This window comes from Saimiri boliviensis, chromosome 7, assembly GCF_048565385.1.
Source record: "Saimiri boliviensis isolate mSaiBol1 chromosome 7, mSaiBol1.pri, whole genome shotgun sequence".
In the NCBI taxonomy this organism is placed as follows: domain Eukaryota; kingdom Metazoa; phylum Chordata; class Mammalia; order Primates; family Cebidae; genus Saimiri; species Saimiri boliviensis.
In genome coordinates this window covers 18,428,864-18,454,844 of record NC_133455.1, presented here as the reverse complement: position 1 = coordinate 18,454,844, position 25,981 = coordinate 18,428,864, and the positions used below count along the sequence as shown (strand labels likewise).

Sequence of the window (25,981 nt, the reverse complement as noted above, 5' to 3'; positions counted from 1 at the left end):
CTCTAAAAGCAAGCGTTCGAAATAAAAACCACAAATACATTACTGTGAAACATGCAAGAAGAGACCTATAGCGGCTCTGAAAACATCACAAGAATATTAAAAGGACACAGATTTCCTTAATACAGACTAAACAAATGGTAGGGACTTCCCTCTCCAAACAAAGCTGCTTAGTAATTTATTGAGAACCGATAATACAAGTCCCTATAAAGTTTTTAATCTGCACAAACAGAATCATGTTAATGTATTCACTTGTCCCGTTTTTTTTTTTTTTTGAAAGATTTTATTTGTTTTTGTTTCCACTTGACACAGTGAAGGAAAAAATATATAAATCCGCACTGAGGGAGATATCTTTGAACATCTCCCCGCCTGGTGGGCACAGACCCAGACCAGCCTTGCTGGAAGTTGCTCTGGACATAAATGTTAGAACTCCCACCCCCCAATAGCTCAATGCAACCGACGTTTCTGAGCCCCCAGAATCTGATCCAGATCCCGGATGCATAAACCACGCCAAGACGACAGGGGCTGTCTCTAGCACATTCTCTCGAGGGAGTCTGGGGGCCCCTTCCCAGAGGCAACTGCAAAAGGAAGGGCTAACGCCATGGCGGGCTCGTGGTTTATTTTACATCCGACAAAGTGCACGGCAGCCTGGACTGGACTGGAATGAAGAGACGTGTCTCGGAGGGGGTCTACGGGGACGCGCTGCGGGACCTGTCCGGCTTGGCTTCCAAGCCACTGACCAACCGCTGGATGCTCTGCAGTTCGCTGGTGGCCGCCTCTTTCTCGGCGCAGAGTTTGGGCGACAAGGACACGGAGCTGGAGGAGAGCGTGGAGGAGCGGCTGTTGAGTTCGGAGCCCGAGTCCACGGCCACCGAGGCCGGGCTGGCAGCCAGGGCGGCGACTTTCCCGTCCAGGGGCCCCGCGGCCGCCGCCATGGAGGGGAGAGCGGTGGTGAGCAGGCTGCTGCCGTCGGGGACCGGCACCGGGATAGAGTAGGGGCTGTAGCGCAGCCGCGGGCGCATGGTGTTCAGATTGAGGAAGGGGTGGCGGTGCACAGAGCTGGAGGCTGCTGCAGAGGAGGCGGCCGCCGCCGCAGCCATGTATGTGTAAGGGTAAGGGAACAGGCTTCCGAAAGGGGACATGGCCAGGCCCTGGGGTGAGAAAAGAGACACACAGCGAGTCAGCCGGGTGGGAGGGGCCTACCTCATCCATCTCCTCGCTTCTCCCCCTCCAACACGGGCAAGCCACAAATGCCTGGTGATTTTTTTTTTTGGGGGGGGGGTCGGGGGCAGGAGAGAAGCCAACAGTCAGATATCTCTAGGTTCAAATCTTAGCTGTGTCACCCTAGGCCAAGGAACTTTGATTAACTTCCTGTGCCTTAGCTCCCTTATAGGAAGAAAAAACAGAGAACTCATAAGTAATTTACATACTTATTGAGGACTTTGTAGCTATTAAGTGAGTGAAAGTGAAATCTCCCCTTAAGGGTTTCTCCTTGTACCTGTTAAATGGGAATACAGATTCAGTTTACCCCACAAAGGTGACCAAGAGGAAGCCGGGGACATAAATTTTAGGAATAACTTTTGAAATCTTCCTGTTCCCCAGCCCTTATCCTTCCACTCCAATCCTACAAGTTTCTCCAAAAAAAAAAAAAAAAAACGAAGCTCTGAAGCAAAAGAAAACTGGGGAAGGGAAATAAAAGGGCATTTGTTATAACCAGAGACAAAGAAATCGTCCAGCATGATTCACTGGTGTTCCAGGTGAGAGGCCAAGGCAGGCCGCAGGAGCTCAGGAGCGCTCTAAGCTGGGAATTGGCAGAAACAGCATTTAAAATGCGGGGGCCCTGGCCTGGGCCAGTTCTCTGCACCATGCCTTGAGGTGCCCTGAAGGTCCTGTCTGTCCAGGCAGCCCCTGGCGTACCAACCGCCTGCCCACCTAGGACAGGATCTCCAGGAGAAGCCAGCAGAGATGGGCAGAATTGAGAACCGCCAGAAGCCAAGCCTTTCCTCAGCTCCCTCCTCCCTGGACAGGAAGGCCAATGTGGCTTCTTGGCGCAGGGAAGGGAGACGAAAGTGCTCAGACAAAACAAAAGGCAACCGCATGCACAGCCTCATAGAACCTTTTCATCAGGTTCAGGGTGTTTCCAGCCGCGGACACTTCCCCCCAGCACAGCTGTCTGAGCCACACACAGGCCTCCAGGCCTGCCTCAGTCCCTGCTTGTCCCTGTCCTCTGACATTTCCCACATGTGCACAAACGATTAACTCTTTGAGGAATAGGATGGTCTGCTTGGGGCTGGGGATAGGGAGAAGAGTTTCGAACTGGGAGGAAAGGCTGGAGGAATCAAGACTGAACGCCCACTCAGGAAACAGTCACTTCCCCTCCCCAGGCCTAGAGTCCTGTTTCTGGGGCAGGGTTGGCTATGAGAACACTTAAGAGACATTTCAGCTCTGAAGCTAAAATCCAAAGCCCTCCAAGAGGCCCTGGAGTCAGACAGCCTGGGGTTGAATCTCAGCTCCACACCATGTACCCGCTGTGTGACCTTGGACAAGTGACTCAACATCTCTGGGCGTCTTCCCCTTCATCTGTAAAGTGGAGGTGATAATCGTACCCCTGAAGGGTTGGATCAAATGAGTCAATACAGAGCAAGCACTTAGAAGAATGCCTGGAAGCAAGGGCCGAATCTAGCTGTTACCTTTGTACCTATCCACTCTGCAGGAAACAGCCTTTAACTTAGGAAAACTTTTAAATTTTGGGGGGGTGGTGGCTGGGGAGAATGAAGTCATGATAACTCGGTGAGCTAAGCCTTGAACCTGGGAATGGCTCGGTAAAAATGATTATTACAGTTACCGGGCCGAAGGACAGGGAAACTGAAGGGAAGCTGGAAAGCCTGGAGGAAGCAGGAAGGAGGATCCTTACCTGAGAAGCCAGGACGTGCTGCTGGAGGTGGAAGGGCAGGGTGGCCGCGGACGCCCCGGACAGTCCCTGCGCCGCGGCGGCAGAGGCCATGGCCGTGGAATCCAGGCCCGAGACGCCGGTGGAGGCCCCGGACACGGTGGCCAGGAGGGGTCCCATGCCGGCGGCCGCCATGCTGGAGAAGGCGCCCCCCATGGCAAACTGGCCGGGGTGCAGGAAGAGCGGATGCCCGTTGAAGAACTGCTGGCCCGCCAGGCCCGGGGCGAAGCCGAGGCCGGGCAGGGGGCCCTGGGCCAGATGCGCGGCGGCCGCGTCCGTCTGCACCGTGAGCGGCGCGAAGGCCTCCTTGCCCGGGAGCGCGCGCGCCTCCTCCACCTTGGCCGGCGCTGCGCCCTCGCGGCCCGGGCTCCTGCGCTCCTCCGCGCCCAGGCCGCGGGTGCTGGATGAGATGGTGGCGGGGCTGTGGCGCGAGTCGGGCGACGCCTTGTCCAGCCGCCTGCTGTCCCGGGGCCGCTCGGCGGCGAAAAGGTGCGCCTTGACCGCGGGGCTGCTCTTGTCGCGGCAGGGCTCCTCCGACGTGGTGGTGGAGATCTTGGCGGCGTCGCAGGCCTCGGGGCCGTGCTCCTCTTTGCTCTCAGCCTCGGCGTCGCTCTCACCCTCGCTGGGACATAAATCTACCATAGGACAAGAAAGCAACCAAGGCAGAAGGGCGTTAGCTCCGGTCTGAACCAAGGCCAATTCCAGTTCCCAAGTTGGAAGCCCAGCTCGTGGCTTGCTGGCTGTGTCATCCCGGGGAAAGCCCCTTAGCCTCTCTGCACCTCAGTGTTCTCATCTGCAAAATGGGGATGATCGTGCCCAACAACTTCGCTGGAAAATGCACTACCGCTATTAATGAATGTAAAGTATTTAAACAGGGTTTAACTTCCCCTTAGATGGTCAACCCCCAAGTCGGTAGCTCTTATTACAATGAATTTTACTTTTTTTTTTTTTTTTAAATGGCGGTAGGTTCTCAGGCATTTCCCCATTCGATTCCAAATTAGCTTTTTAAAAGTAAAAGCTAACATTAAAACTCACAGCTGGAACATATTCTAATTACTAACAGTTTTTGTTCAGTGAATGACACAGAGCAGCACCTTCCACAGGTGAATTACTCTGGAAGGATTTGTTTGGTGAGAACCCTGACATGTGAATTGATAATGGCGGAAGCAGACACCTGTCCCTCAACGGGAACACTCGGTTGAAACGTCTGTGTTTGCCCCAGTCCCTGCAGACAGAAATGAGTGTCAGGCAGCCCACTCACCGCCCAGGGACAATCAGATTCTTTTTTTGCTTTCACCACACCCTCTGTGGGTGTTCCATCAGAAGAAAAGAAAAAGGAATCCTATTTTATGTTTCAAGCTTAAATGGATTGAAGACATAAAGGACTTGCATTTTATTTCACTAAAAAACAGGTTTCTTCCCGTTGAGAGTGTGTGTGTGTGTCTTTGCAAATAAATAGTGCTTGCTCTTTAAACACAGGAAATCGAGGGGGGATTTGAGCCATCTTGTCCACTCCCCCCTACTCCAGCTCTGCCCCCACCACAGGTCCCCAGTGCTCCACCTCCTCTCCCAGGTCAATTGTTGCTCTATAGCTGAATGTTTTCTGGGCCACCTTCCCGGTTCCAGGTGGCAGAGAATCCCTTGCCTTTCCCCTACCCAGTCCAACACACGGTAACCCAGAGTTCAAAGACAGTGAAAAGTCAGCAGTTGGAGCCTCTCTCGGTTGGACAGAATGGGAGGAGAAAGACACAGAGACAAAGAGAAAAGAGAGAAGTGCGCCAAGCAGGTTTTCAAAGCTGCTCGCCAAGAGGTACTATGCAAACAGACACCCACCTCCCCTCCCCACCTGCCAAATAACGATCTGGGGAAAAGGCCTTCGTGCTCTGCTTCTTCTGCCTTAGGGGGAAAGCGGGGAGACACACCTGAGAGCCCTTTTTGAACTCTGGCTCCTGTTTAAGGACTTTTAGAAGGGTTCCAGCTTTTAAAGAGCAAGTGTCCCTGGCTGGGGCCCCATCCCTGGCCATGAGGACCTGGAGGCCAGTGATCACAGAGGTGACCAGGCTTACCTTTGAGGTTCGATGTCCCTACAGTGGAGACGGCTGGAGAAGCAGCCTGAGCAAAGCAGTTGAAAGCTGCCTGTTCGCTGGAGGACTCGTCAGAGGTGCCGTTCTCTTTTTTGTGTCTTTCATCAAACACTCTCATGGACTGCAGGGTGAGCTGCTTTCTGTGGCAGAAGCCCACACCCAGGTTACAGAATGTAACATACATTTCCCCTCTTTGTTTGCCTTACCCTTTCCAGAGCGGCACACACACCTCACACCCTGCCTGCTGCCCTGGGACAACACTGATTGGCTGAAATCTGCTGGCCCCAGGGCAGATCATAGACCCAAGCATCGTTCTTGACCCTCTGACTGGGCTAAAGAGTGTGGCACAGGGTTAGGGAGAACGGAGGGAGGCTTCGGATGCATTTATTCAAGATGGGTTTCATCAGGAAAAGGCATTTGCTTGGGCTGCAAGAGAAGCTGGATCTAGTCAGAGACAGCTGGACTGCTGGCCTTATAGAGGCAGAACTGGGTGTCCAACCCTGCAAACACAATGCCGTCTGTCCCCAGCACACCCAAACTCCTGGATGGTTGCTAAGATTGGGAGGAAGTGGTTATTTCATGGTGCACTTTAGTGTAATCATTTTACCCATCAATTAATTGGAATAAAAGTCTATTTAGCTGTTAGCAATTATTTTTTAATGCCCACCCCAAGGGGATAGGGTAAAAATTTGGGGGTGATTTTCTGGATTTTAGAACTTCTTAGAAAAGGGGTGGGGAAGGGGAGACCCTCTTTCAAATACTCTGCAGCTGTCTGCTTAATGGAAAATGATACATGTCCCCAGGAAGGAGGGAGGGAGCTTTCTTTCCAAAGGCCCCAGCTCTGTCTGATGGTGTCTGGAAGACAGGATTGCAAAAACTCCCAAGCATTTTGCCAATGGCAGGGTCCTTTCTGGAACCTGCTTAGGATGAACTGAAATTACTTAGGAATTAATAGTCATCCCCGCATAATCTATTATCCCTGATGCTTCTCTTCAGAGATAAGGATGGTGTAGCTGTGTTAATTTCCTTAAAGACAGGGAGGCAGGAAAAGTACGTGTCCTGGGTATACCTACATCAGCAAGCATGTAGCAGTGGGCAGAGTGAATGATTTCTACCTGCTCTTCTCTTCTCAGGAAACGTGCCTGCATCTCACTTCTAACACTTCAGAGCTGGATCCTAAAAAAGTGATTTTTCTAGGCTGTCTGAGAAATAAATGTTTCAACTCACCTTTTTTCTCTTCGGCCATTTCCAGTGTCCCGGAAACCTTTTGCAAAAGGGTTGTTGTCTATTTTTAACTGAGTTATCTATTGGAAGAGACACAAGCAAGACAGAGACATTGGCCTCATTTTCTAGAATGTTTTGAGGGTGTTTTTCCCAACTCAACAAGTCTCCTAGAGATGTGACTGCCAACAGAAGTCATGTAGATATGCCAGGGAAGGGAGATAATGGCAGAAGTCTGGAGAGAACTAACAGAAAAATCAAAGGAAACTATAGCAGGGCTTGTATCTCGTATCTGAGGCCAAACCAGGGATTTGGGGATTAAATTATTCCAAGAAATTCTTTTCTTTGGGCAGTCGGCAGCTTGAGTTTAGACATGAAAGTGTTGCCAAAGTCATCGAGAGGGAAAACCTGTAGATCTTAAAATTAGGCTTTCATTTTGATTTTTACACAGTGCAATTAATCATAAAATATTACAGCACGTGCACACACACACACACACACACACACACACACACACAATCCTTTTCCATGAATCCAATAAATGATTTATGGGGTTTTACTACCCTTGCGCGGGAGTGAGTTTGATTTTTTTGCTTGGGGGGTGGTTTGAGGAAATTACAATATTGACAATTACAGTACTGAACGACCACTGGAAACATTTGTTTTCATTTATGTGCTCTGCCATGGCCATTAGGTGGAGAAGGCCGGTGGCCTTTTTGTCTGATCAACAATGCTACATTTTATTATTACATTAACAACTCCATTTCACAAGATTCTGGGTCTAGAGGGAGCATGCATTTTGCACTCTGAGAAAAATGCCATAGTATGTAATCTTTCAAATCCCCTCCCCTTGGTGGGGGGAAGAAGTTATATACACAGAGCTCCTCAGAGGTAGAAAAGTCTCCTGGGGGCCCCTTGGTTGGATTCCTGTTCTTGGAATAAATTGCTCTATCTAAGACTTCGGGTTTCACAGGAAAAGGAGATCATGATGTTTTTTAGTACTCAGACTAAAGAAATTTGGCTGGAACGTCCCCATCATTAGTCCACAGAAGACCCAAGGACAGTGACAATGACGGTGAGTTCAAAATGTGTGTTGTCAGGTAAAATGGACTCTCACTGAAGTCCAGGATTGCAGAGCAGGGGTCTTCAGTCCCTCCTCCCACCCCCAGAACTGTCTGCTAGCAGCCAATCGGGGAACTGGTGAATCAGCAGCAAGGGTCACTTCTTCTGTGCCCATGACCCTCAGGCCACCATATCTCTAGGTATCAGGTGCTTTCCCGTTTGGGGATCCTTCTGATCTCCAGCTTCAGGCCCAAGGGTGGAAACAAAATTCAAATGAGGTGGTGACTGGCCACCTCAACTCAAAAGCCTCAGACAACTGGATTAGTATGACCCTATGATCAGGGTAGGTTTTTCCAACCACACGCATGCATGCACACACGTGCACACACATGCACACACATACACACACACACACACACACACACACATCATAAAAAACACAGCAGCATAAAAGGTAATAAAAACCAGACCAGCTACTCAGGATTTCTGGCTAAGGGAGAAAAGCTGGTCTCTACTAGGATTCTCCTCCCGGGATCCCAAATGGCTTTTGCCTTAAATTTTTAGCTGGTTCCTTTTGAATGTGACTTCTTGATCCTTCTTTCTTAAGGGGAAGAATGTGAACCTTCAAACAGACAGGACAAAGCTGGAGGGGTGGAGGAGTGAGTGGCATCAGTGTCAGCGGATACAAGGAGCTTCTTCTCTGTGGCAAAGTGAGTCTGGCATTTTTTTGCTCAGTATTGCTCCTACCTAGTCAAGGTGTTTTTCTGTCTCTTTGAGATGCCAGCGTCCTTTCCCCCAAATGCTCCACGAATCACAAAGGAAAACTCAAGACTCTCATCTCGACTGGCTGGTAACTTTCTCATCCTGACTCAAAGCAGCTTTTGAAGCAAAGGCAAAATATCACCATTGAAAAAGAAAGCCCCCTGGGTTTACCTTATCATTCTGGTATGCGGTCACAGCGATGAATTCAGTTTCAGGGAACAAGTATGTCCGAAATGTACTATAAGGGAGTTTCAAGATGTCATTGGCTCTTACAATGTGGAACCGGGGCTGGTATTTGTGCATGGAGTTCAGTATAGTCTGCAGGGGCAGGGAAGAGGAGACACACATAAAACAAGGATTTAGCAGGACAAACGGGATCTTAGGACCCCTGCCAGACTGAAATCTTCCCCACCCGCAGGGTACCACGCTTGTACCGAGCCCACCTCCTTGGAGTACCTCCTGGGTACATTTCGCTCCACGGATGTTATCTTCTGGAGAATCCAAATTGCTCCTCAGTTGCCAAAGGGTCCCCCCCCACCCTCACCATCTAAGGATCATTCGTACCTTGAACCCTAGCCTACCTGAGTACCAAAACTATAATTCCCCTGCCACGTAGCGTGATCACTTGGGAAGGCCAAAGTCTTAAAAGATAGAGAAAAACATGCATTTTAATTTACAAAATGATTCAGTACTTTAAGCGCCCACTAATTGACGAGCCCAATCCACTTAAAGCCCTGAAAGGCTGAACTCTAGAGAGGAATATTTATGCCTTAATCAAATCAAGGGCTTCAAATGCAATTCCTGTCCGCTGAAGACATTTCCGCGCCATTCGCTTCTTCCTGGGCCTAATCTTTCTGCTTACTCCTTGCTTATCACTGTTTATTTTATTGAAATGTTGGGGAGGAGTAGGAAAAGGGGCAAAAGGTCCTTTGCCTGACTTCTAGAAGCAATCCAAGTTTTCTAAGTTTCTAAGCACTCTCTCACTGAACCCATGCACACACTCCCGACACAAAAACCATTTTTTACTGAAGATCTAAGCCTCATTTCAGGTAAGCCTGACTCCCACCCTAAGCCCAATTCCATTTTTTAGTAAAAGAAAATGAGGTTTTTAAAAAACGTATTCACACCACTTAACCAACAGAGGCAAGCCTCTGAAACTTAAACTCTCCCAAGAAATAGTATGGCTGTTTTCAAAACAGAAGTGTGATATTTGAAAGCAAAACAAATCCTTTATGAATACATAGCCTTGAAATGGATTTTAGCTCTTACAAAATGGTTTTTAACTTCACTCTCAGGTCAGGCATTTGCCGAAGAGCTGGAACTGCTATAGAACAGGAGCCCGTAAGTTTTCCTGCCCCATTTCTTTTAGAACTCCAGGCCTTCCATTATCCGGAGAGAAACACCCTGAATCCTTTTCCCCAACGAGGACAAGATTGCTATGCTTAGGGAGAAGCAAAAGAGGAGTCTCCGCTGAAACCAAAGAGGGGAAGCACTGCTCTTGAACCAGTGAAGGAGAACATTTCACTGAAGGGAGCAATGAAACTTACAAATCCATGTTTGTCAGAAATGTTGTTGGTGAGTTTCAGTTTGTGGAAAGTGACGACTTTGGACATCCACTGTTCCCCAGTAGCTGGGCTATCCGGGTGAATGTACATCCTCTTTGGCATTTCAGGGTCGGCCTTACCAGCCACCATCCACCGAGAATTGTGAAATTTGTAACGACAGTCATCAGCAGCTATAATATCCATCAATAAAATATATTTGGCTTTTTTATCTAGCCCAGAACATCTCACTTTAAATGGAGGAAACATTCGCCTATAAAAGGAAAGAATAGAAAAGAAAAAAGGAAGATAAACCACTCATAATCTTGGGGTTTATTTCCTACGCATAGGACAATATTGAAACCAATTTTAAGACTTTCCACTGTGACTGATGAGCTTGTATGTTTCAGAGTGAGGCCACTGGCTGCAAAATCATTTTCTTCCACAACTCATGTATTAAATAGTCTCGATTTCTCCATATTGAGATGCCCCATGGTTCAAAACAAATGCATTGTAGCACTGCCTTTCTCTACATTGTCTAATAATTTCTTCAATTTTTTTTCTTTGTGTGACTTTACAGATTGCCCTCCTGATAGCAAATTCTTGCCCATGTCTTTTTCCTTGGGTATCTAGTTCTAAACAGATTGGGCTAAGATTTTAGTAAAGCGCGGTCAGTCAAGACTAGAATTTTCTTCCACCTATTCATGAGAAAATGTTAAACTTATCAAGGAAATGAATGTGAATTTGCACCCCTCCCCGCTGAATAGCAATCCCGCTGTGGGCGAAGTGAAACTGGACTTCAGTGAGTTCTCAGAACGAATTTTGCAGATTTCAGTGCACTGCCGGGCCTGATAACCTATCTGCCCATGGAGCTGCTAACACATTCCCCCACTCCTTAGGCCAGTCCAAAACTGCAAGAATGTGCTGCCACATTGCTGCTAATTTCACAGAAGTGTTGGCATTCTGTAGTCTTGACTTAAAAAGAAAGCACCTCGCTGGAAAACTAACTAAATGTCTTGAGGATTTGAGGTGGATTTGATGGCCTCGTTTAGCTTGGAAGGAGACAGAAAGCTGAAGATACCATGAAGGGGATTTTATTTTTATCCTTCCAACCTTATGCCTTTACAGGCTTCAATGCTATTTAAAAAAAATCAGTGATGTTAAATGATGGTTGCGGGATCTTCTCTTCCAGGCAGGTTTTGGTCAGGCAAGGACCTTTAAACATGATATAAAATATAGTTGATAATCTTCACACATTAAAAAATCAAGTGTGTCTCCTCACTGGCTCCTTAAGTCTGCAAACATAATCTTAAATTATGCAAAACTGCCTGCTGAACTCGCCCTTGGGTTACAGACACGTGAAGCGGTGTGGGCAAACAAACCAAAATGCCCTTCGATTTCTCTATGATCCAGGGCAGCGGCAGGCCCCTTTAGACCCAGAGGCTAGACTGGAGGGCCAGGGACCGGTGTCAGGCCTCCAGCTACTCACACAAAAGGAAAGGGCTTTAAGTCTTTCTGAGAACAAAATAAAACAGACCACACAACATCAACAAAGAAATAAGGATGTTCCAGGAGGAGGGTTTAAAGAGTGAATTTCTTGCAGCAGAGTGGTTCTTTTTTTTTTTTTTTTTTTTTCCCTCCCTGCACAATGTCTAGGCTCCACTGAAAAATTCCGTCTGTTCCGGAGGGAACCTAGGATGCAGACCAAATGTAGGACCCACGCAGATGCCCAGGTAAGCTGAAATTTCCTGCCACTGGGGCATTGCCTGAAGTCTGGGCACACATTGCTAGGGGAACTAACTTTTCGTCCAAGCCGTTAATAACCTACCTACCGACTGTTCTGGGAGCAGAGAGATAAAGGGAGGAAAAAAAACTCTCCAACAACTTGGGGAAGGAGGTCCCCACGGCTTGCTTACCTTCCCGACTTGGTAATGACCATCTCGGTGCCCCGTTTGTGAAACTGATCCCAAAGTTCTTTAGCCTCCAGGTGCACCTTGGGGTCGTCCTCCACCTCCTCTTCGGGTTCCATGGTCTTCAAAGGCCTCAGATGCGCCTGGGGCCCCAGGGAGGAGAACGGGATGCCGGTCTCGGCCGCCCCCACCAATTGATCCATGATCGGCTTGGCCAGGGCGCCCGGCAGCGAGAGCGCCGCCGCGCCGTTGGGAGGCAGCGTCAGCGCGGGGAAGAACGGCGGCTGGTGACCCAGCACCGCGCTCATGGCGAAGTCCGGCGCCCGGTGAGGTAGGAACGGATGGTAGGCCATGCTTGTCCCAGGAATGACCGGATCTCTCATGGAGAGGCTCATCCACTCCAGGCGGGGCGCTGGGCTCCAGCCGGGAACAAGTCCGCAGCTGCTGTGTTTTGTTTTGTTTTTCTTTTTCTTTTCTTTTCTTTTTTCTTTTTTTTTTTGTTTAACAGCAGCACATAGTTCAAAAGGGGGGAAAAAGAAAAAAAAGGGAAAATAAAGGGAGGCAGAAATCACAACTAACGCACTTCAAAGCGGGTAGGGCAAGTGTCTTTTGGGGAAGGGGACGCCGATTTTAAAGAGGGCAAGGCGAAAAAACAGGAAACAGCAGCACGGGTGAGCGTCCTTGTGCCTCGCGTTTTTAAAAAGCCGCTCCTGAAAGTCGGTTTCAGAAGTGAGAGGAGCAAGCAGGGTCTCGACTCGCGCCCGAGCCCAGCCGCTGAGCTCGAAATAGACACTCCAGCCCGGCGTCCCAGGAATCTCTCTCCAGCCCCTGGGTCCTTTGTTGCAAATGTGAAAGGTTCTCCTACAAGACTTTTTACCTTTTTTCTTCTTCCCCTGCCCCCTAGCTCTCTTCCTCTCCCTTTCTCGCTGGTGGCGTCTGCAGCAGTGCTAGACCCGGCTTGAGCAGGGAGCGAGAGAGCGGAAAAAGTCTCTCCTCAAAAAAAAAAAAAAAAAAAAATCTGATTCAAACCCCCTTCTACCAGCGCTATCAAAACTTGAACTGCAAACTGGCTTCCGTTCGCCCTCCTCCTCCTTCCTCTGCTCCGAGCCTCCGGAGGGTGTCTCAGTTTCAATCCAAATCTTGCTGTGTTCTTCTCCCGTGCCTCTCTCTCTTCCTTGTCCTAAAACGTGAGCGAATTCGCTTCCTAAATCTGTGTCCAGGCGCGCAGGGCAGGGAGAATTTAGAGGGGGAAAAAATGGAACGGAGGGAGAGAGAGAGAGAGGGAGAGGGAGAGAGAGAGAGACCGAGTCGGAGAGGGAGGGAGGGAGCGAGGGAGGGAGCGAGAGAGAGCGAGAGCTCCTCGCCACCCGCCTCCGCCTCTAGAATTCGCCGGGCGTCTGCTCGGCGGCTCTAGAAGGTCGGGCTGCGCTGTGGGCTGCGGGGAGTCGGAGGCCTCTTGATTGGCTCCTTGACGCTTTCGGACCAATTGTGTTGCTGCATAGGCGTGGTTTTCACAGGTCGAGTGCTGGGGGATAGAGCTGAGTTAAAAAAAGAAGGTGTCGGAAACTGTAACGTCGCCCCGCCGCATCGGTACTACTGCCTGTCCTGTGAATGTCAACATGATCAGAGGGAGGGCGGGAGCCACTGGGGAGCGCGCGCGCAGAGTCGCCTCTAGGTGGCTTATCGAGAGATCGCAGCAGCCCCTGAGCTCGCTCGCTCTGGTTCAGCCCACGTCTGAAATGCCTCAGTCATCCAGCCGGGGATCGAGGGAGGAGACAGGACCGAGGAGGAAGGGGGAGGGAGAGAGGGAGGGAGCCAGCCAGAGAGCCAGCCGGGCGGGGAAGGCGGAGAGCGCGCCCGGGCGCCGGGCAGGGGCGCTCGCCTCTCGTGCACTCGCTCGCCTCTCCGACCGCCGCGGCCGGTTCCCTCTCCAGCTCTCCCTCTTCCCCGGGCTCCGGGCGAGCCTGGCGGGCGGCCGAGCCTCCTCGCCGGTTGCCATTAGGCCGCTCGGCGCAACAAAAGCCGGCGGCAGCGAAGAGGCGAGAGCCGGGACGTCAGGCTTGCGCGCTCTCCAGCCCCACGTGGAGCCAAGCTCCGCCCGGCCGCCGTTACAAGGGCTCCCGAGCTCGGGTGTCTAGGTGCCGCTCTCCCCTGCATCTGGGCTCGCGGACACAGGAGCACACGGAGGCGGGCACATCTCAGCCCACACAAGCTTGTGGGCTTCCTCTCCACCGTGTCCCACCCGCAGCCATGTGCGGAGACCCAAACACCCGCGGTGCATCTGTACTCCAACACGCGCCAACACACTGGGGCTGAGGCACACACCGAAAAACACCTACACACCAACACGTACACATCCTGCGCGGCTAGCCCTGCCGGAGCTCCGTGGGGGAGATGGAATTGGGATTTTTATGAAATGTATTTACCAGCCCTTTTGGATCTAGTCTTTCATTTGCATGCGGGCCGCGGTATTCCACCTGGATGTGGGTGTGGGTGTAGAGAAGAGAATGGAGGATCTACACAAAGCGAGCACAGCGAGGGACTGGATTCTGAGCCTGTCCCCTCCAAGCCGCTGCCCTCACCCCGAGGTCCAGCTGGGTGCACAGCAGAGGGTAAGGGGTGGGCGAGTGGGCTGGGGGAGGCGCGCCAGCCTGGTATCTTATCTAGGCATCTCACTTATCTCTGGGTGCCTCAGTTCTTTCTCCACCCGGGGGACTTATCTCTCCAGAAGTCGGAGAGGGAGGGCGAATTTGTAAAACAAACCGGGAAACGCCCCCACCTCAAAGGTGAGATGACTGTTTTCGGTACGGGTAGGGTGGGGGCCTCCTTTGGGCGAAGGGGAAGGGAACGACCGGCTCTTACCGATCGCCGAATTACTAACTCTGCTACGGCAGCGCCCGGTCCGGGTCAGAGGATTCGCCCAAGCCCACAGTTTTTGATTCTCGGGGCCAATGCCTTGGACCATCCTTGCTTAAATGGAGGGAAATCTTGAAAACAAAGTTATTTTCTCTTTCCTGAGATGAAAGCTCCTTCGTTGGAAAGGCAACGGAGAAAGGGCTGAGCTGGGCGCTTAGGGCTTTGGATGTGTGTGTCTCTGTAGGCCAGCGCAGGCCTCTAACATTTTGCCTTGCGCACCCCCGCAACCCCCAGCAACTCTGAAACCCCAACGTGGTAGCAAGGGAGGGGTGAAAATGCAGTGCCCTTGTGGGCCAACTACGCTGAGATAGGGGAGGACCTTTTGAGGCGACAAGCTTCTCCAGCCTCGCATTTTTGACGCACATGGTTAAGAGATCTTGGCGCCAGCGTTGAGAATTCCCTGAAGTCACTAGAGAGAATAGAGTGGTTCTGCGAACTCCGTCTGGCTCGCCATCTCGCCCCTTTCTTTCCCTTTCGGTCTTTCTCTGGCGTCCTCTCTGTCTTTCTCTGCCAGTGGTTAAAATAGAGAAAGGAGAGCGAGGGAAAAAAAATGAGGTGGTGGTGTCCCAGAGTGTTGGCTCAAACACTCTCTCCCGAATCCCCTCCGCCCCATCCTAAAGGGTGCGAGAGTCCGGGCCATCCCCCGCCTTACACAGAACACAGAGGTCACGGCAGGGTTTCATGAGTCTCTGAAGGCAAAAAGAAAAAGGCCAAAAAAAAAAGAAGAAAGAAAAAAAGAGAGCCTCCCCTCCCCCACACTGCTCGCCTCCGGGACCTGGGGCCTCTTAGCTGAACTTTCAAGAGCAGCCCCAAATCCCAGCGATCTGGTTTTGCCTGCCTGCCCTCGCAGGCCAATCTCTGCCCCACCACTTGGAGTGGAAGCAAAGGAGTTCTACAATCACACTGTGACAGACCCTCTCCTCACCCACTCGGTGCCCCCCAAGCGTCCCACGCACAGCAGAGAGGCATTTCTACCCGGTCCTCAGCATTCTGGCCAGCTGTCTGCTTTGGAAATGGGAGGGGAGCTTGGCGGATTTCACTTGTAAATGTCTCGACTTATGTTTGGCTCTGCGGGTGGACGGAGAGGGTTCTGCCCCTCACACTGTCCTCCTCTATCAATTGCCTATTTTTTTGCCCATAGCTCTAACTTAACCCTGAGATCACCCCACATCGCTACTTCTGACCCTCACCACCTCCTCCCCCACCCCCATCTCCAGCGCAAGAAGGAGAGAACGAGAGGAAAGTTTGCGGGGTTCTGAATCGAGAATGTCGACATCTTGCTAATGGTCTGCAAACTTCCGCCAATTATGACTGACCTCCCAGACTCGGCCCCAGGAGGCTCGTATTAGGCAGGGAGGCCGCCGTAATTCTGGGATCAAAAGCTGGAAGGTGCGAACTCCTCTTTGTCTCTGCGTGCCCACCGCGCCCCCCTCCCGGTGGGTGATAAACCCACTCTGGCGCCGGCCGTGCGCTGGGTGATTAATTTGCGAACAAACAAAAGCGGCCTGGTGGCCACAGCATTCGGGTTAAACATTGGCCAGCGTGTTCCGAAGGCTTGTGCCGGGCCTGGCCTCCGGGAGGACCCACGAGGCCAGGATGCCCTGGGCCCCGGCGTTCGGCGCCAGCTGCTGGCTCTCCACCGTCTTTTCCTCTCTGCAGACCCCTCGATCCTCTTTCCTTCGGTCTCGTACTCAACAAAAGACAGACTAGAGACGTTGAAAGAGTCTGCCCTTCAACAGAATCTGAGAATAAGGTGCCTTCAGGCCAGGAGAAGGGAGAAAGAGGGCAGATTCTGGGTCAGAAAAGATCCAGAGAATTTCTGGTGTCTCTGAAATATTCCTACACCTTTTCGCAAAAAGAGTTTTCACCTAACTGTGGCCCTGGAATTAAACAAGTAAATTAACTGAGAAACCTTTCTATCTGCAATGCCTGCAGTATTTAAAGTAGTGAGGGTGCATAAAGGCGAGTGTTAAAGGTGAATGGGGGGAGGGTCCTGAAAATAAGGTTCCCAGGTGGAGGTGGGGGGTCGGGATGGGGGTAGGGAGAACAAAACCAAATTAACTGTCCTTAGCCCAGGCCACAGTGCCAGCAACAAAGCTGGCCCTGCCCGAGACGGAAACCTAGGCCATGCCACTTTTCCCTGCCACACTGCCTGCCTCAAACTATAAAGGGGACAAACCGACCCTTTTGTGATCAAATGGTGTTTATCTGGAGTTTACAAAAAAGGCGGGGAGGAGGGGAAAAGGATGGTGGGTAGGCGGGGTCGTTTACTTTGGCCAGTTTGCTGTAACTATTCCCTTCAGCATGTGTGAGGTCTGGCAGGAGACTATTATATGCTTATTCCCTCTTAAACTTTCACCCCCGTTTGCGGCAGAGCTCTTTTCAGTCCGAGGTGTCACTAAATTGGGAATTCTGTTGACAGAAGGGCATCCAAGATTCTCCCAGGGTATGAGACCTAATTAAGAAGTTTCCTACAGGGGTGGGTCAGTCCACATATGAACTTTTACTGGGGGAGGGACTTTCTGGTCACCCTGGCAGTATGGCCATGGCTCCTCGTTTCTGCCCAGTGCCCCAGCCCATTTGATCTCAGTATCCCTACCTCTTTTGATATTGACAAGCTTTGAAACTGACCAGGTACCTGCCTCCCAGGGCTCCCATTCCCTTTAGGGCTCAATTCTCCCACCTGAGGTAGTGATTTTCTTATCACAGATGCCAGGGAAGTAGCTTTCTGGGGAGTACCTAGTTTACTGTTTATGGTTCCTCCTGCAAATCGCCCTAGCACCCCCTACCCCTCCAGTGTACACACACTAGCACTGCTAGCCTACCCTGAACCCTGACTCTCTTCCAGGCAGTGCTGAACCCAGTGGAGGCTTGCTCTTCCTCCAGGAGTCTCACCGTGGACCCCCACCCCCTCCTTCTTCCCAAGGCTTGCTTTGAGAGCTTAGGTCCTCTCTGGACGGGAGGCTGCCTGTCAGTCCCTTGGAGAGAGGCTGGGCTCCCCCACCTTTCCTCTCTCCAGGGCAGACACTAGCTTCTTGGTCGGAACGGACAGACAGATCAGGGCATCCACCTTTTGTTTCTTTTTCTGTTTCTTTCTTTCTCTCCCCCCCCACCCCCCTACCCCCACCACCACTCTTTTTTTGGTCTCCCTGTCTTTCCGCTTATCCCGATTTAAGATTATTTGAATGCAGGTCTGGAACCTTTCTTACTCTTTTTTCCTTCTCCTTTCTCTTCTTCTCTTTGCATCAATCTTATTCTTGGTTTCTGTTTCTCCTTCTTGTCTTGTATCTATTTCCCAGCCTTTAACTTCTCATTTTGTTCTTTCTGGTGGTTTTTCTCTTTCTTTCTTTCTTTCTTTCTTTCTTTCTTTCTCGTCTTTATTCTTTCTCTTTATTTTCTCTGGCTGTCTTGGTCCTTCCTGTCTGAATTATCTCCTGTCTTTCTGACTTGGTGCCTCCGTACTCTGCCCCCTCTCTCTCCCTCATCTTTCCAGCAACCATGACAGCCTGGAGATCCCTCTTCCTGGGGCTGAAGCAAACACCTTCAGCCTGGAGATCCCTCTTCCTGGGGCTGAAGCAAACACCTTCCACTTACTTCCCTGACTAGGCAGATGAAGTGTCCTGAGAAAAACGTTGTGTGCATTTGTCTGGGTTGGCAGTTTCACCTTCTCCTCTTGGCATTTCCAAAGCCACCCCTTTCTCCAGAGTTGAACCCCATCCTTGCTCCCTAAGCTCTAAAGCCACCTCCCCATCTTTTTCAGCACAGGAACCTAGGGTGAAGAGCTGAGAGTTGAGCTCTATAGCCCTAGCTCCCTCCTTGCCCCAGCAGCACGGAGCCTTCCTATAACCCACATTTCCATGTTCTCTGACATCCCTCTAAATTATTGATCAGGGCAATTCAGTGCAAACGTCTGTAGCATGTGCGTGAGAGAGAAGATTGTGAAAGTTGTCTCGCTTAGAGAAGCAATATTTTTAGTACAGAGGCTCAGTTTGGCGCCAGTTGGTTTATGCCATTTCTAGAGCATCATTTGCTATACGTTTAATCAATGCTTATCATACCTCCTTAATGTAAATATGTTTTAGGCAGAGGTGAAATGAAAGTATTTCACCCTTCAAATTATTCTTATTAGCACCTACCTTTCCTCAAAGCTGATCACCCTGCAAAATGGCAAATTTGTACACAGCCAGTGATTTAGATAAGTTGGAAGAGAAATGAGAGGTGAGATTGAAGGATGTGTGTGTGTGTGTGTGTCTGAGGAAAGCGCTTTTTCTACATCTGTGAAGGTTTTTTCCTGTCTCTCTCTCAGGAAAGTGAGCTAATTGTGGTTTCCTAATTTCAAGTCAATCTATATCTTCAATGTTCTCTCTCTCTGTGTGTGTGTGTGTGTGTGTGTGTGCACGCGCATGTGTGTGCGCTTTACCCATTACTTTTTTTAAAAAAAGATAATGCAATGGACATTACTTAGTCCAGCAGAAATGAATTCACAAAGAAGGGACTGGGAATTTTTTCTCTCATTTTATCTGACCCAGAACAACCAAGACACCTGCCCGAGCTGACTTTTGCCCCAGGCACTTTTGACCACCCAGCACCTTTCTTTCTTCAACATCCTCTTTCCAGATTTTCACTCAAGACAGGTAAGGGTATGACTGGCCTCTCAGAGGTTTGTGCCAAAAATTTTACTCGTGGGGTAGAAAGACGAAGTGGCAGAATACTTTAAGAGGGTGGAGGAGAAATTGAACAATCCTCTCTTGCTGACCAAGGGTGACAGTCAAATGGGAGAACTTACTTCTGTGGTTTGCTGCTGGTTCGTTCTTTCCATTGTCATTGGTGGTGTTGTTAGGTGACAGGGTTGTGGGGTGGAGTGGGGTTTCGCCCTGTGGGAGCGTATGTGGCAGAGGGCACAGGAAGATCTGTAAGCGAGAGGGCATAGCAAATTAAATGACGGCTACTGTCAGAAAGGTTGACAGGCCAAAGAAAGATCGACTCCTCCAAATATGCTGAACTAACTCTCCCCTCATAGCCCCAGACACGTTTTCTCAATTTGAGCACAATATCCATTACTATTTCCCGTACTGGGTTTCAATTAAAGAGGACAAGAGTAGAAAGTTCACTGGTGGTTGGGGGTTCATTTATTTCCAAGCAGGATGCAAATGAAAGGGGGCCCTGGGCACAGAGTCCTTGTGTGTGTTTTTTCTCCCTCTCTGTCCATTTCCTTCTTGCAGCCTCCCTTCCACTTCTTGGCAAGTCACTCAGCACACCCTTGTTCGAAAAGCAAATGTTTTCATGTCTTCAAAATCCAGTTAGGGTGAGGAGAGGAGGAACATGATAACATCCTACTTACTGATGCCCCCTAGAGATGTAACTGTCCTGGGGGCACTTAAAGCTTTAGGGAAGGATTTACCTTCTCAAGGTGGGCATGGGAATTAGTGGAATGTGGGCACTTGAAGGGTTCCAGGTTTTACTGTTGCACTGAAAATGGATGAAATCCCTCCTGCTGTAACACGCTCCTGTGGAAAAAACTCCAACCTTCCGTGTGGTTATCCTAGTTTGGTTCTAGAACACAGGGTGGTGATCTTGCTTCACTGGGGGTGCCGGGAGATAGAAGAAGTGAAAATCTGCTGCCAAGGTCAGGATGTAGGTCCTGGATTCAGGATCCTGACCTCAGGCCTGCCCTGCCACTGGGCAGTAGTCTGGCAACCAGGAAAACTCTCTGGCCAAAACTCTTCACACGAACTTGGAACTGAGCACCAGCGCCCCACCCCCTCCACCTTCTATGATCACTGACTGTACCATGGCTACCTAGGTCACTGGGCAGAAGAGTAACCGCAGGGTGTCAGTCTTAATTTCATGACACCCCTGCGTAGCCTCCTCACCCTCCTGTGTCCGCCAAAGAAACGAGAGGGCTCAACAATGTGTCTGTATTTTGAGTTGGGATGTGTCCTTCCCAAACCAATCATCCCTGACTCCAGGTAATACATAACAAACCCTGCATATTTGAAAATGTCCCAGGTCTTGTAAGGTATTCAGGGACTGATCAATGCGGACTGGAGAGACTGTTCTCTCTCTCAATCCGAATAAAGGTTGACGTGAAGGTTGTGGCTGGAGAGATCCCAGAGGCCCTTAAAAATCTTTAACTTGGGGTTTGAATAATGAGAGCTAGAAAGGTTTCTTTTTTTCTTCCTTTCAAAAAAAAATTTATTTATTTTTAGAGAAAGGGGAATGAGGAAAGTGCGCGCGCACACAAACACACACGCACAGAAAGGGAATGTTTGGAATTGAGAAAGTGCCTTTCCTAATAGTTGCTTTTACCGGCGCCCAGGCCTCAATTCATTTCATCTCTGAGCCAGATACCAAGAATCCTCCCGGCAAGTGGACAGGACCGGCCTTCCCGGATCGGGAACCTACCCTCTGTCTTCCCTCGCAGCGCCCTTTCCTCCTTTCGCTTAGGAAAGGAAGACTTCGAGCCCCAGGAAGGAGCTGGGAGTGAGCGACAGCTCAGAGCGCCCCATAAGGTCCTTTTGGCCTTGTTTCCGCCCGGGGAGGAGGCTTCACCTAGATCCCCCCTCCACCCCTTACCCCTGCTGCAAATGCGGAAGCTGGACGCGCCTCGGTGCGGATCCAGGCCTTGCTGAGCACGGAACCGGAGAAGCAGGTCACGGCCTCGGGTTACACTCGCACCCGAGGGTGGAAGGTGGTGGCAGGGCTCGGATCTTGCCCCAAACGCCTCACTGGCCCGCAGGAGAGCAAAGAGGTCTGGGACAAGCTGTCCTTCCCGAACTCTCGGTCGCTACTAGGTCCCACGAGTCGGGAAGCGGCGAACCGCCTGCAGGTAGCCCTGCACTGGGTACCTGCCTTCCCTCTCCAGCTACCGGGGCGGGACGCGGCGGGCTCCCCGGGTGGGGAGTGAAAAAAGCGCGGCGGACCCGGGGCAGCGAAGCGCAGGAGTTTTCCTTTTGAGAACTACGATCAACATTGCAGGGATTCAGTTAGAAGCCGCTCACCTACCTCCACCTCCCGCCCCACTCCGTTCGATTTGTCTTTTTCTGCCGCGTGGATTGCAACCCTCCCCGCTTCCTCCGCTTGCAACGGACAAATCGGGAGGGGCCTGTAAAGACCTTGCGGGGCGGGGGGGCGTTGGGGGCGGGGAGGGTAACCAAAAATGAAAGAGAGATGTCGGACTCTCTGTCTTCCAAAGTGGTGGGAAAGCAACTGCAAGGAGACAGCTCTCGGGAGAATAACAGAGGCTCACAGAGAACGAAGCCGAGCGGGAGAATCTTCGTGTGGGGAGCCGGGAGGGTTGAGGGGAGGGAGCGTTCTCTCCCACCGCTGGGGTGTGTTTTTACATGTTTTCTTAGCAGCAAGTTTTATGAACAGGTCAACCCTACCCTACCAGCCGGGGGAGTTGGAGCCGGTCTCTGGCTTCTAGTGCAGACACCCCTGTTTTCCATTCGCCCTTGGCTAGCCAAACGCGCAGAGCTCGGAGGGAGGGGACACTTCTTCCACTTCTGACTTAGGGGAAGGATTTCTTTTTGATAAGCCTCCTCTTGTCTTCAGAAGGTAAAATACGAGTTCTCCACATGTCTGGTACCTCAAGCATGGATGGATGGGGAAGTGCGGGGCGCTGCTTTAATTACCTCTGCGCTGGATGGGGGGTGGAGCGGAGGATTCTCTCTTTCCAGCCTAGCCCTGCTGGGGTGCCCAGGCGCATTATTAAACCCAGACGCTCAGGCCAGGAGTTGGGGCCATGCGGAAAAGATTTACAATTAAGCCAATTGGGGCCGAACACAGTCATCTAAAGTTTGCAGGTGTAAATAGTGCCTAGGTATTTTTTTTTCCCCTTCCAAGCAATTTCATCGCCCGAAGCCCCCCAACACTCGTTCCCCACTTTCTAGGACTCTAATTCTTTTGAGAAGAGGGAGAGGAGGAAGGACGCTGTGACGGAGTTGGGATTTTTCTATTAGACAAGTTAAAATATGATATTGCATTCACTTTTATGTGCGCATATTAACGCAGGGAATAACCAGGACAGGCTCCTCCATTTCATGTCTCCATCTCGAATTTGAGAATTGTTGGAGCCAGTGAAAGACCTTTTGACTTGTTCGGCATATGATTTTCTTTAAAGGGAATGGAACAGACTTCTGTATAACAGAAATGTTGCGGTTGAATTATGAAGTTTTTGAGTCGGGGAGAGGCAAGGCAGGAGCAAAATACAAGGGAAATTCCCTCTGGTAGGGATATAAGAAGATTGCCACCGATGAGATCTGAAGGGGAGGTGAGGCTGGCTTGCTAGGGAGAACAGAGTCACGGACCTTTCTAGAGCTTCAGTTTAGATCTTCCTAGTATTTGGAGAGCTTACTGAGTGGTGTATAGTTCCAACCCTAAGCCCATCTCCCATTGCATTATTTAAATGTCAAGTAATATGACTGTGTGTTTCTAAACTGTTCTTGGTGGGTACAAGTGTGTATATGGACGTTACAAGTAGCCCAGAATATAACACTAAATCACAGATTTTGAAACTGCATTGCAGTCACACCCCATGGGCAGACTCCTATTTGATCAATATAGACAGAACTAAATTTGTTTTGCAGCTACACAGCTACTCCTTTTCTCTCCGAGCAATAAAGTCTGTCTGTTACAAATTACCAGAGAATTGGAGAATATACCCCCCCACACACACACACACCACAACTGTTGTTGGTGTTTTTAGTCTCCCACTAACCCACTCAATAATAGATATAATATGTGTGTACACAGGCACTCTTCCAAAAAATTAGTGATAACATTCTGGGCTCCTGAGGAGGGCATTTTTCTCCCTTTGCATTTAGGATTTGGTGAACACTAAGTTGCTACTCTGGAGACCCATTACCAGGGGGATTGATACCCACGGGGCCTCAGGGAGGAAGTTTACTAGCCTGCATTGCATGCAAAGGCACGGAGTCAAGGCTCCTGAATCTAGTCAGAATAAAGGTATAGGTGTAGAATTAGTAAAACAGGACTTAACATGTCCACAGAGCTGCAAGCGTCACCCAGCCCAGGATGAACCCCTCAGCTGCCACAGGAAAGTTTCCAGGCAGTGATAGTGAAAACACTTTTTTTCTCTTTTAAAAACTTCCCAGTCCAGTGCACATGTTGTGCATACATACAAGGGGGTACTTGAACGCTAGGTGAACCTGAATCCGTCTTAAGCAGAGGAGGAAGTACAGGACCCAGGCTGGACAAAGAGGTGCCTCACTTTAGGGAGGTAGAAGAGGAGGGGACCGCTTTCCACTTGGAAACCTCTGCTCTTCACTTCTGGCGAGGCTCACCAGGCATCCCTGCGGAAGGTGCCTTTGCAGTCTCCGCTGGATGGCGCTTGGGGGAGACTTGGCTGGTGGACAGTGTCCTCCGTGTGCCCCTGAGGGCCTGGTCAACTGGTTGGGTTGCGGTGAGGCCTTGGTTTTGAGCCTCTGCGGTAGCAGATCCAGATACACCAGGAGGCCAAAGCTGCTCCTGGAGGCTGGGGCAGGAGAGGGTCACCTGGGCATCTGCCAAGTGTGGGAGCTGGGGCAAGAGAAGTTAGATGTAAGCCAGGAAGTGGCTTCCCAGTGCAATGAGCTCCTGGAAACTAGCTCCTGTTTCCCCGGGAAAGGTGTCGAGTGTGAATGTGTAAGTGTGTGTGTTGGGGGAGAGTGGTCTGGAAAGGACCACAGCCAGACAAATGTGGAGATGTGCAAAGGGCACCTGGTTTTAGGAACATCAGGCTCCCACATCCTTTTGTGCAAAGGCCAATCTGGTGCCTGCCCAGCCCTGGTCCACTCATTAGGAATTGGAGTGGCTGACCTGACTCGGGAACCAACCTGAGTTGTATCTGGAATCGGGACCCACAGTAATGGGTTCTAATCTAATCTTACGGGTGTAGGACTCCTTGGGGGACTGCTCAGTCCGTGGTGTGACTGGCTTCAGCAGTCACTTGAAAGGCTCTCCGTCAAGATGATTAAGACCTCAGCCAAGAGTGGAGCTGTTGGCTACAATATTAGGAAGAATACATTCATCCAATGTTTATTGAATTCCTATTGTGTTCCAAGCAATGCCCTCACCTTTATAATCTTGTCAAAAGGTAAAGAGCTAGGCAGCAAAGAAAAAAAAGACTATCAACTCTGGCCAAATAAAGTTAATGGGCTACACAGTCTGGGTAGGAGTGTCTAAAAGTAAGTCTTCTATTTTGTAAGAGATGGGGTTCCTCATCTCTCCAGCTCTCATCACAGTGCTCATCATCGATGTTGGGTGCTCAATAAATAATTATTCAATACAGGAATGAAAGTCAAGAAAGAAAGGGAGAGAATGAGACTAAAAGTGGCATTCTCTTTGCATTTGCAAAACAAATAACTACTTCCAAGTGCACCTTTAAAGAACCAGTATTCAGTTTATTAGCTGCTCCCCCAAACGGATTCTGATATATAAAACGAGACAGTGAAAAGCAGACTTATTCTAAGATGGTAGTGGGAAGAGAGGTTTGGTATAATGTACAGAAAATTCCACTCCGTCATTGAACAGATATTTATTGAGACGCTTCTAGGTGCTAGATAGGCTTCCAAGTGCTGGAGACAGGGGGTAAATAAAAGACGGGTTCCTTCCACCTTCATGCTTATGGTCCTGAGTTTTGCTCACGCCAGTAAAAATATATTATTATTATTATTCCCATTTCGAAGATGAGAACATCGAGGTCCAGGAAGAGTGGGACAGGAGACAGCTTAATTTCAACATCTCTGGGCGGAAAGGCCAAACTCGGTCGGCCCCAGCTCTTCCACGCACTGTGGAGAGGTGCGGCTGGTGATTTTCTTGCACCTGGGAACCCTGGAAACCCAGACAGCGCCACTGACCTGGCTCTCAGAGGTCACCCCGTGAGCTAGGCGTGGGCGGAAGCCGGAGCTGACACCTAGCCGCTGTTCCGCGAAAAGACTTTCCAGATCTGCTCACCCCAGCTCCCAGCTCTGAGTCCCGAACTTCTAGACTCTCCTGTCTGTGTCTTGCACTCCGAGCACACGCCTTGCCTTCAAGTGGGTAGTACTGCCGCTCTGCACAAACAAAACTTCGGGATAGATAACTAGGGAGTCTTGACGCCTTCACCTTGTTAAAAATGGACAGCAAAGAGGTTTCCATAACCCCTCCCTCGCCGCCAGAGCTTTATGCTTCAGTACAGATCCCTCCCCCGTTAGTACCCCAATGCTCAGCGCAGTCTCTGGCACAGACAGTGTGTTCATCACATGCTTGTTGATTGACAAAATAAACTATTTTTTTTGTTTATTTTTTGTTTTAAAAACAGAATCGAGCTAAAAAATGAATTAGTGATCGAATAAGAGGCAGTGGGGTGAGAAGCTCGTTTTTCCCGACGCCCTGGGAGAGGGTGGGACCGGCTTGGGTTACCCATTCGTTTTCCGGCAGCCACTGAGTTACTTCCCACCAGGTTTACAAAGATGCCTGCGACTTCATTTGGTCTGCATTTCTGTCCTAGACTTCGTTCGGTTGATCGATGAAGGAGACAAGCCGGCCCACAGGGAG

General features: G+C 50.3%; 1 protein-coding gene and 1 long non-coding RNA gene across 3 annotated transcripts in view; one reads left to right on the top strand and one right to left on the bottom strand.

Annotated features, from left to right (window-relative positions):
- Positions 1-590: 590 nt before the first annotated feature.
- Positions 591-13,256, bottom strand: TBX3 (T-box transcription factor 3). Of its 2 annotated transcripts, XM_003932214.4 has the most exons (8): positions 11,534-13,256; positions 9,624-9,891; positions 8,658-8,717; positions 8,248-8,394; positions 6,259-6,335; positions 5,014-5,171; positions 2,912-3,582; positions 591-1,148 (listed from the first exon to the last, which is right to left on the bottom strand). In XM_003932214.4, the coding sequence occupies exons 1-8, from the start codon at positions 11,920-11,922 to the stop codon at positions 687-689; spliced, it is 2,232 nt and encodes a 743-aa protein (XP_003932263.1). In that variant the 5' UTR covers positions 11,923-13,256; the 3' UTR covers positions 591-686. The 2 variants fall into 2 exon arrangements, with proteins under 2 accessions (XP_003932263.1, XP_003932262.1); XM_003932213.4 differs by lacking the exon at positions 8,658-8,717 and having other exon boundaries at positions 11,534-13,251.
- The window catches only part of LOC141585066 (uncharacterized), a 109,538-nt gene continuing 94,598 nt past the window's right edge, over positions 11,042-25,981 (top strand). Inside the window, exon 1 of the long non-coding RNA XR_012518335.1 lies at positions 11,042-11,350. This is a non-coding gene — a long non-coding RNA (uncharacterized LOC141585066). The remainder of the gene's footprint in view (positions 11,351-25,981) is intronic.

Excerpts from the sequence above, each read along its gene's own strand:
- TBX3 (XM_003932214.4), bottom strand. The coding sequence starts at position 11,922 with ATGAGCCTCTCCATGAGAGATCCGGTCATTCCTGGGACAAGCATGGCC. Across the intron at positions 8,395-8,657 it reads ATTATAGTTTTGGTACTCAG|ACTATACTGAACTCCATGCA; the intron begins GTAGGCTAGGGT and ends CTGCCCCTGCAG. Across the intron at positions 5,172-6,258 it reads AATGGCCGAAGAGAAAAAAG|AAAGCAGCTCACCCTGCAGT; the intron begins GTGAGTTGAAAC and ends CTTCTGCCACAG.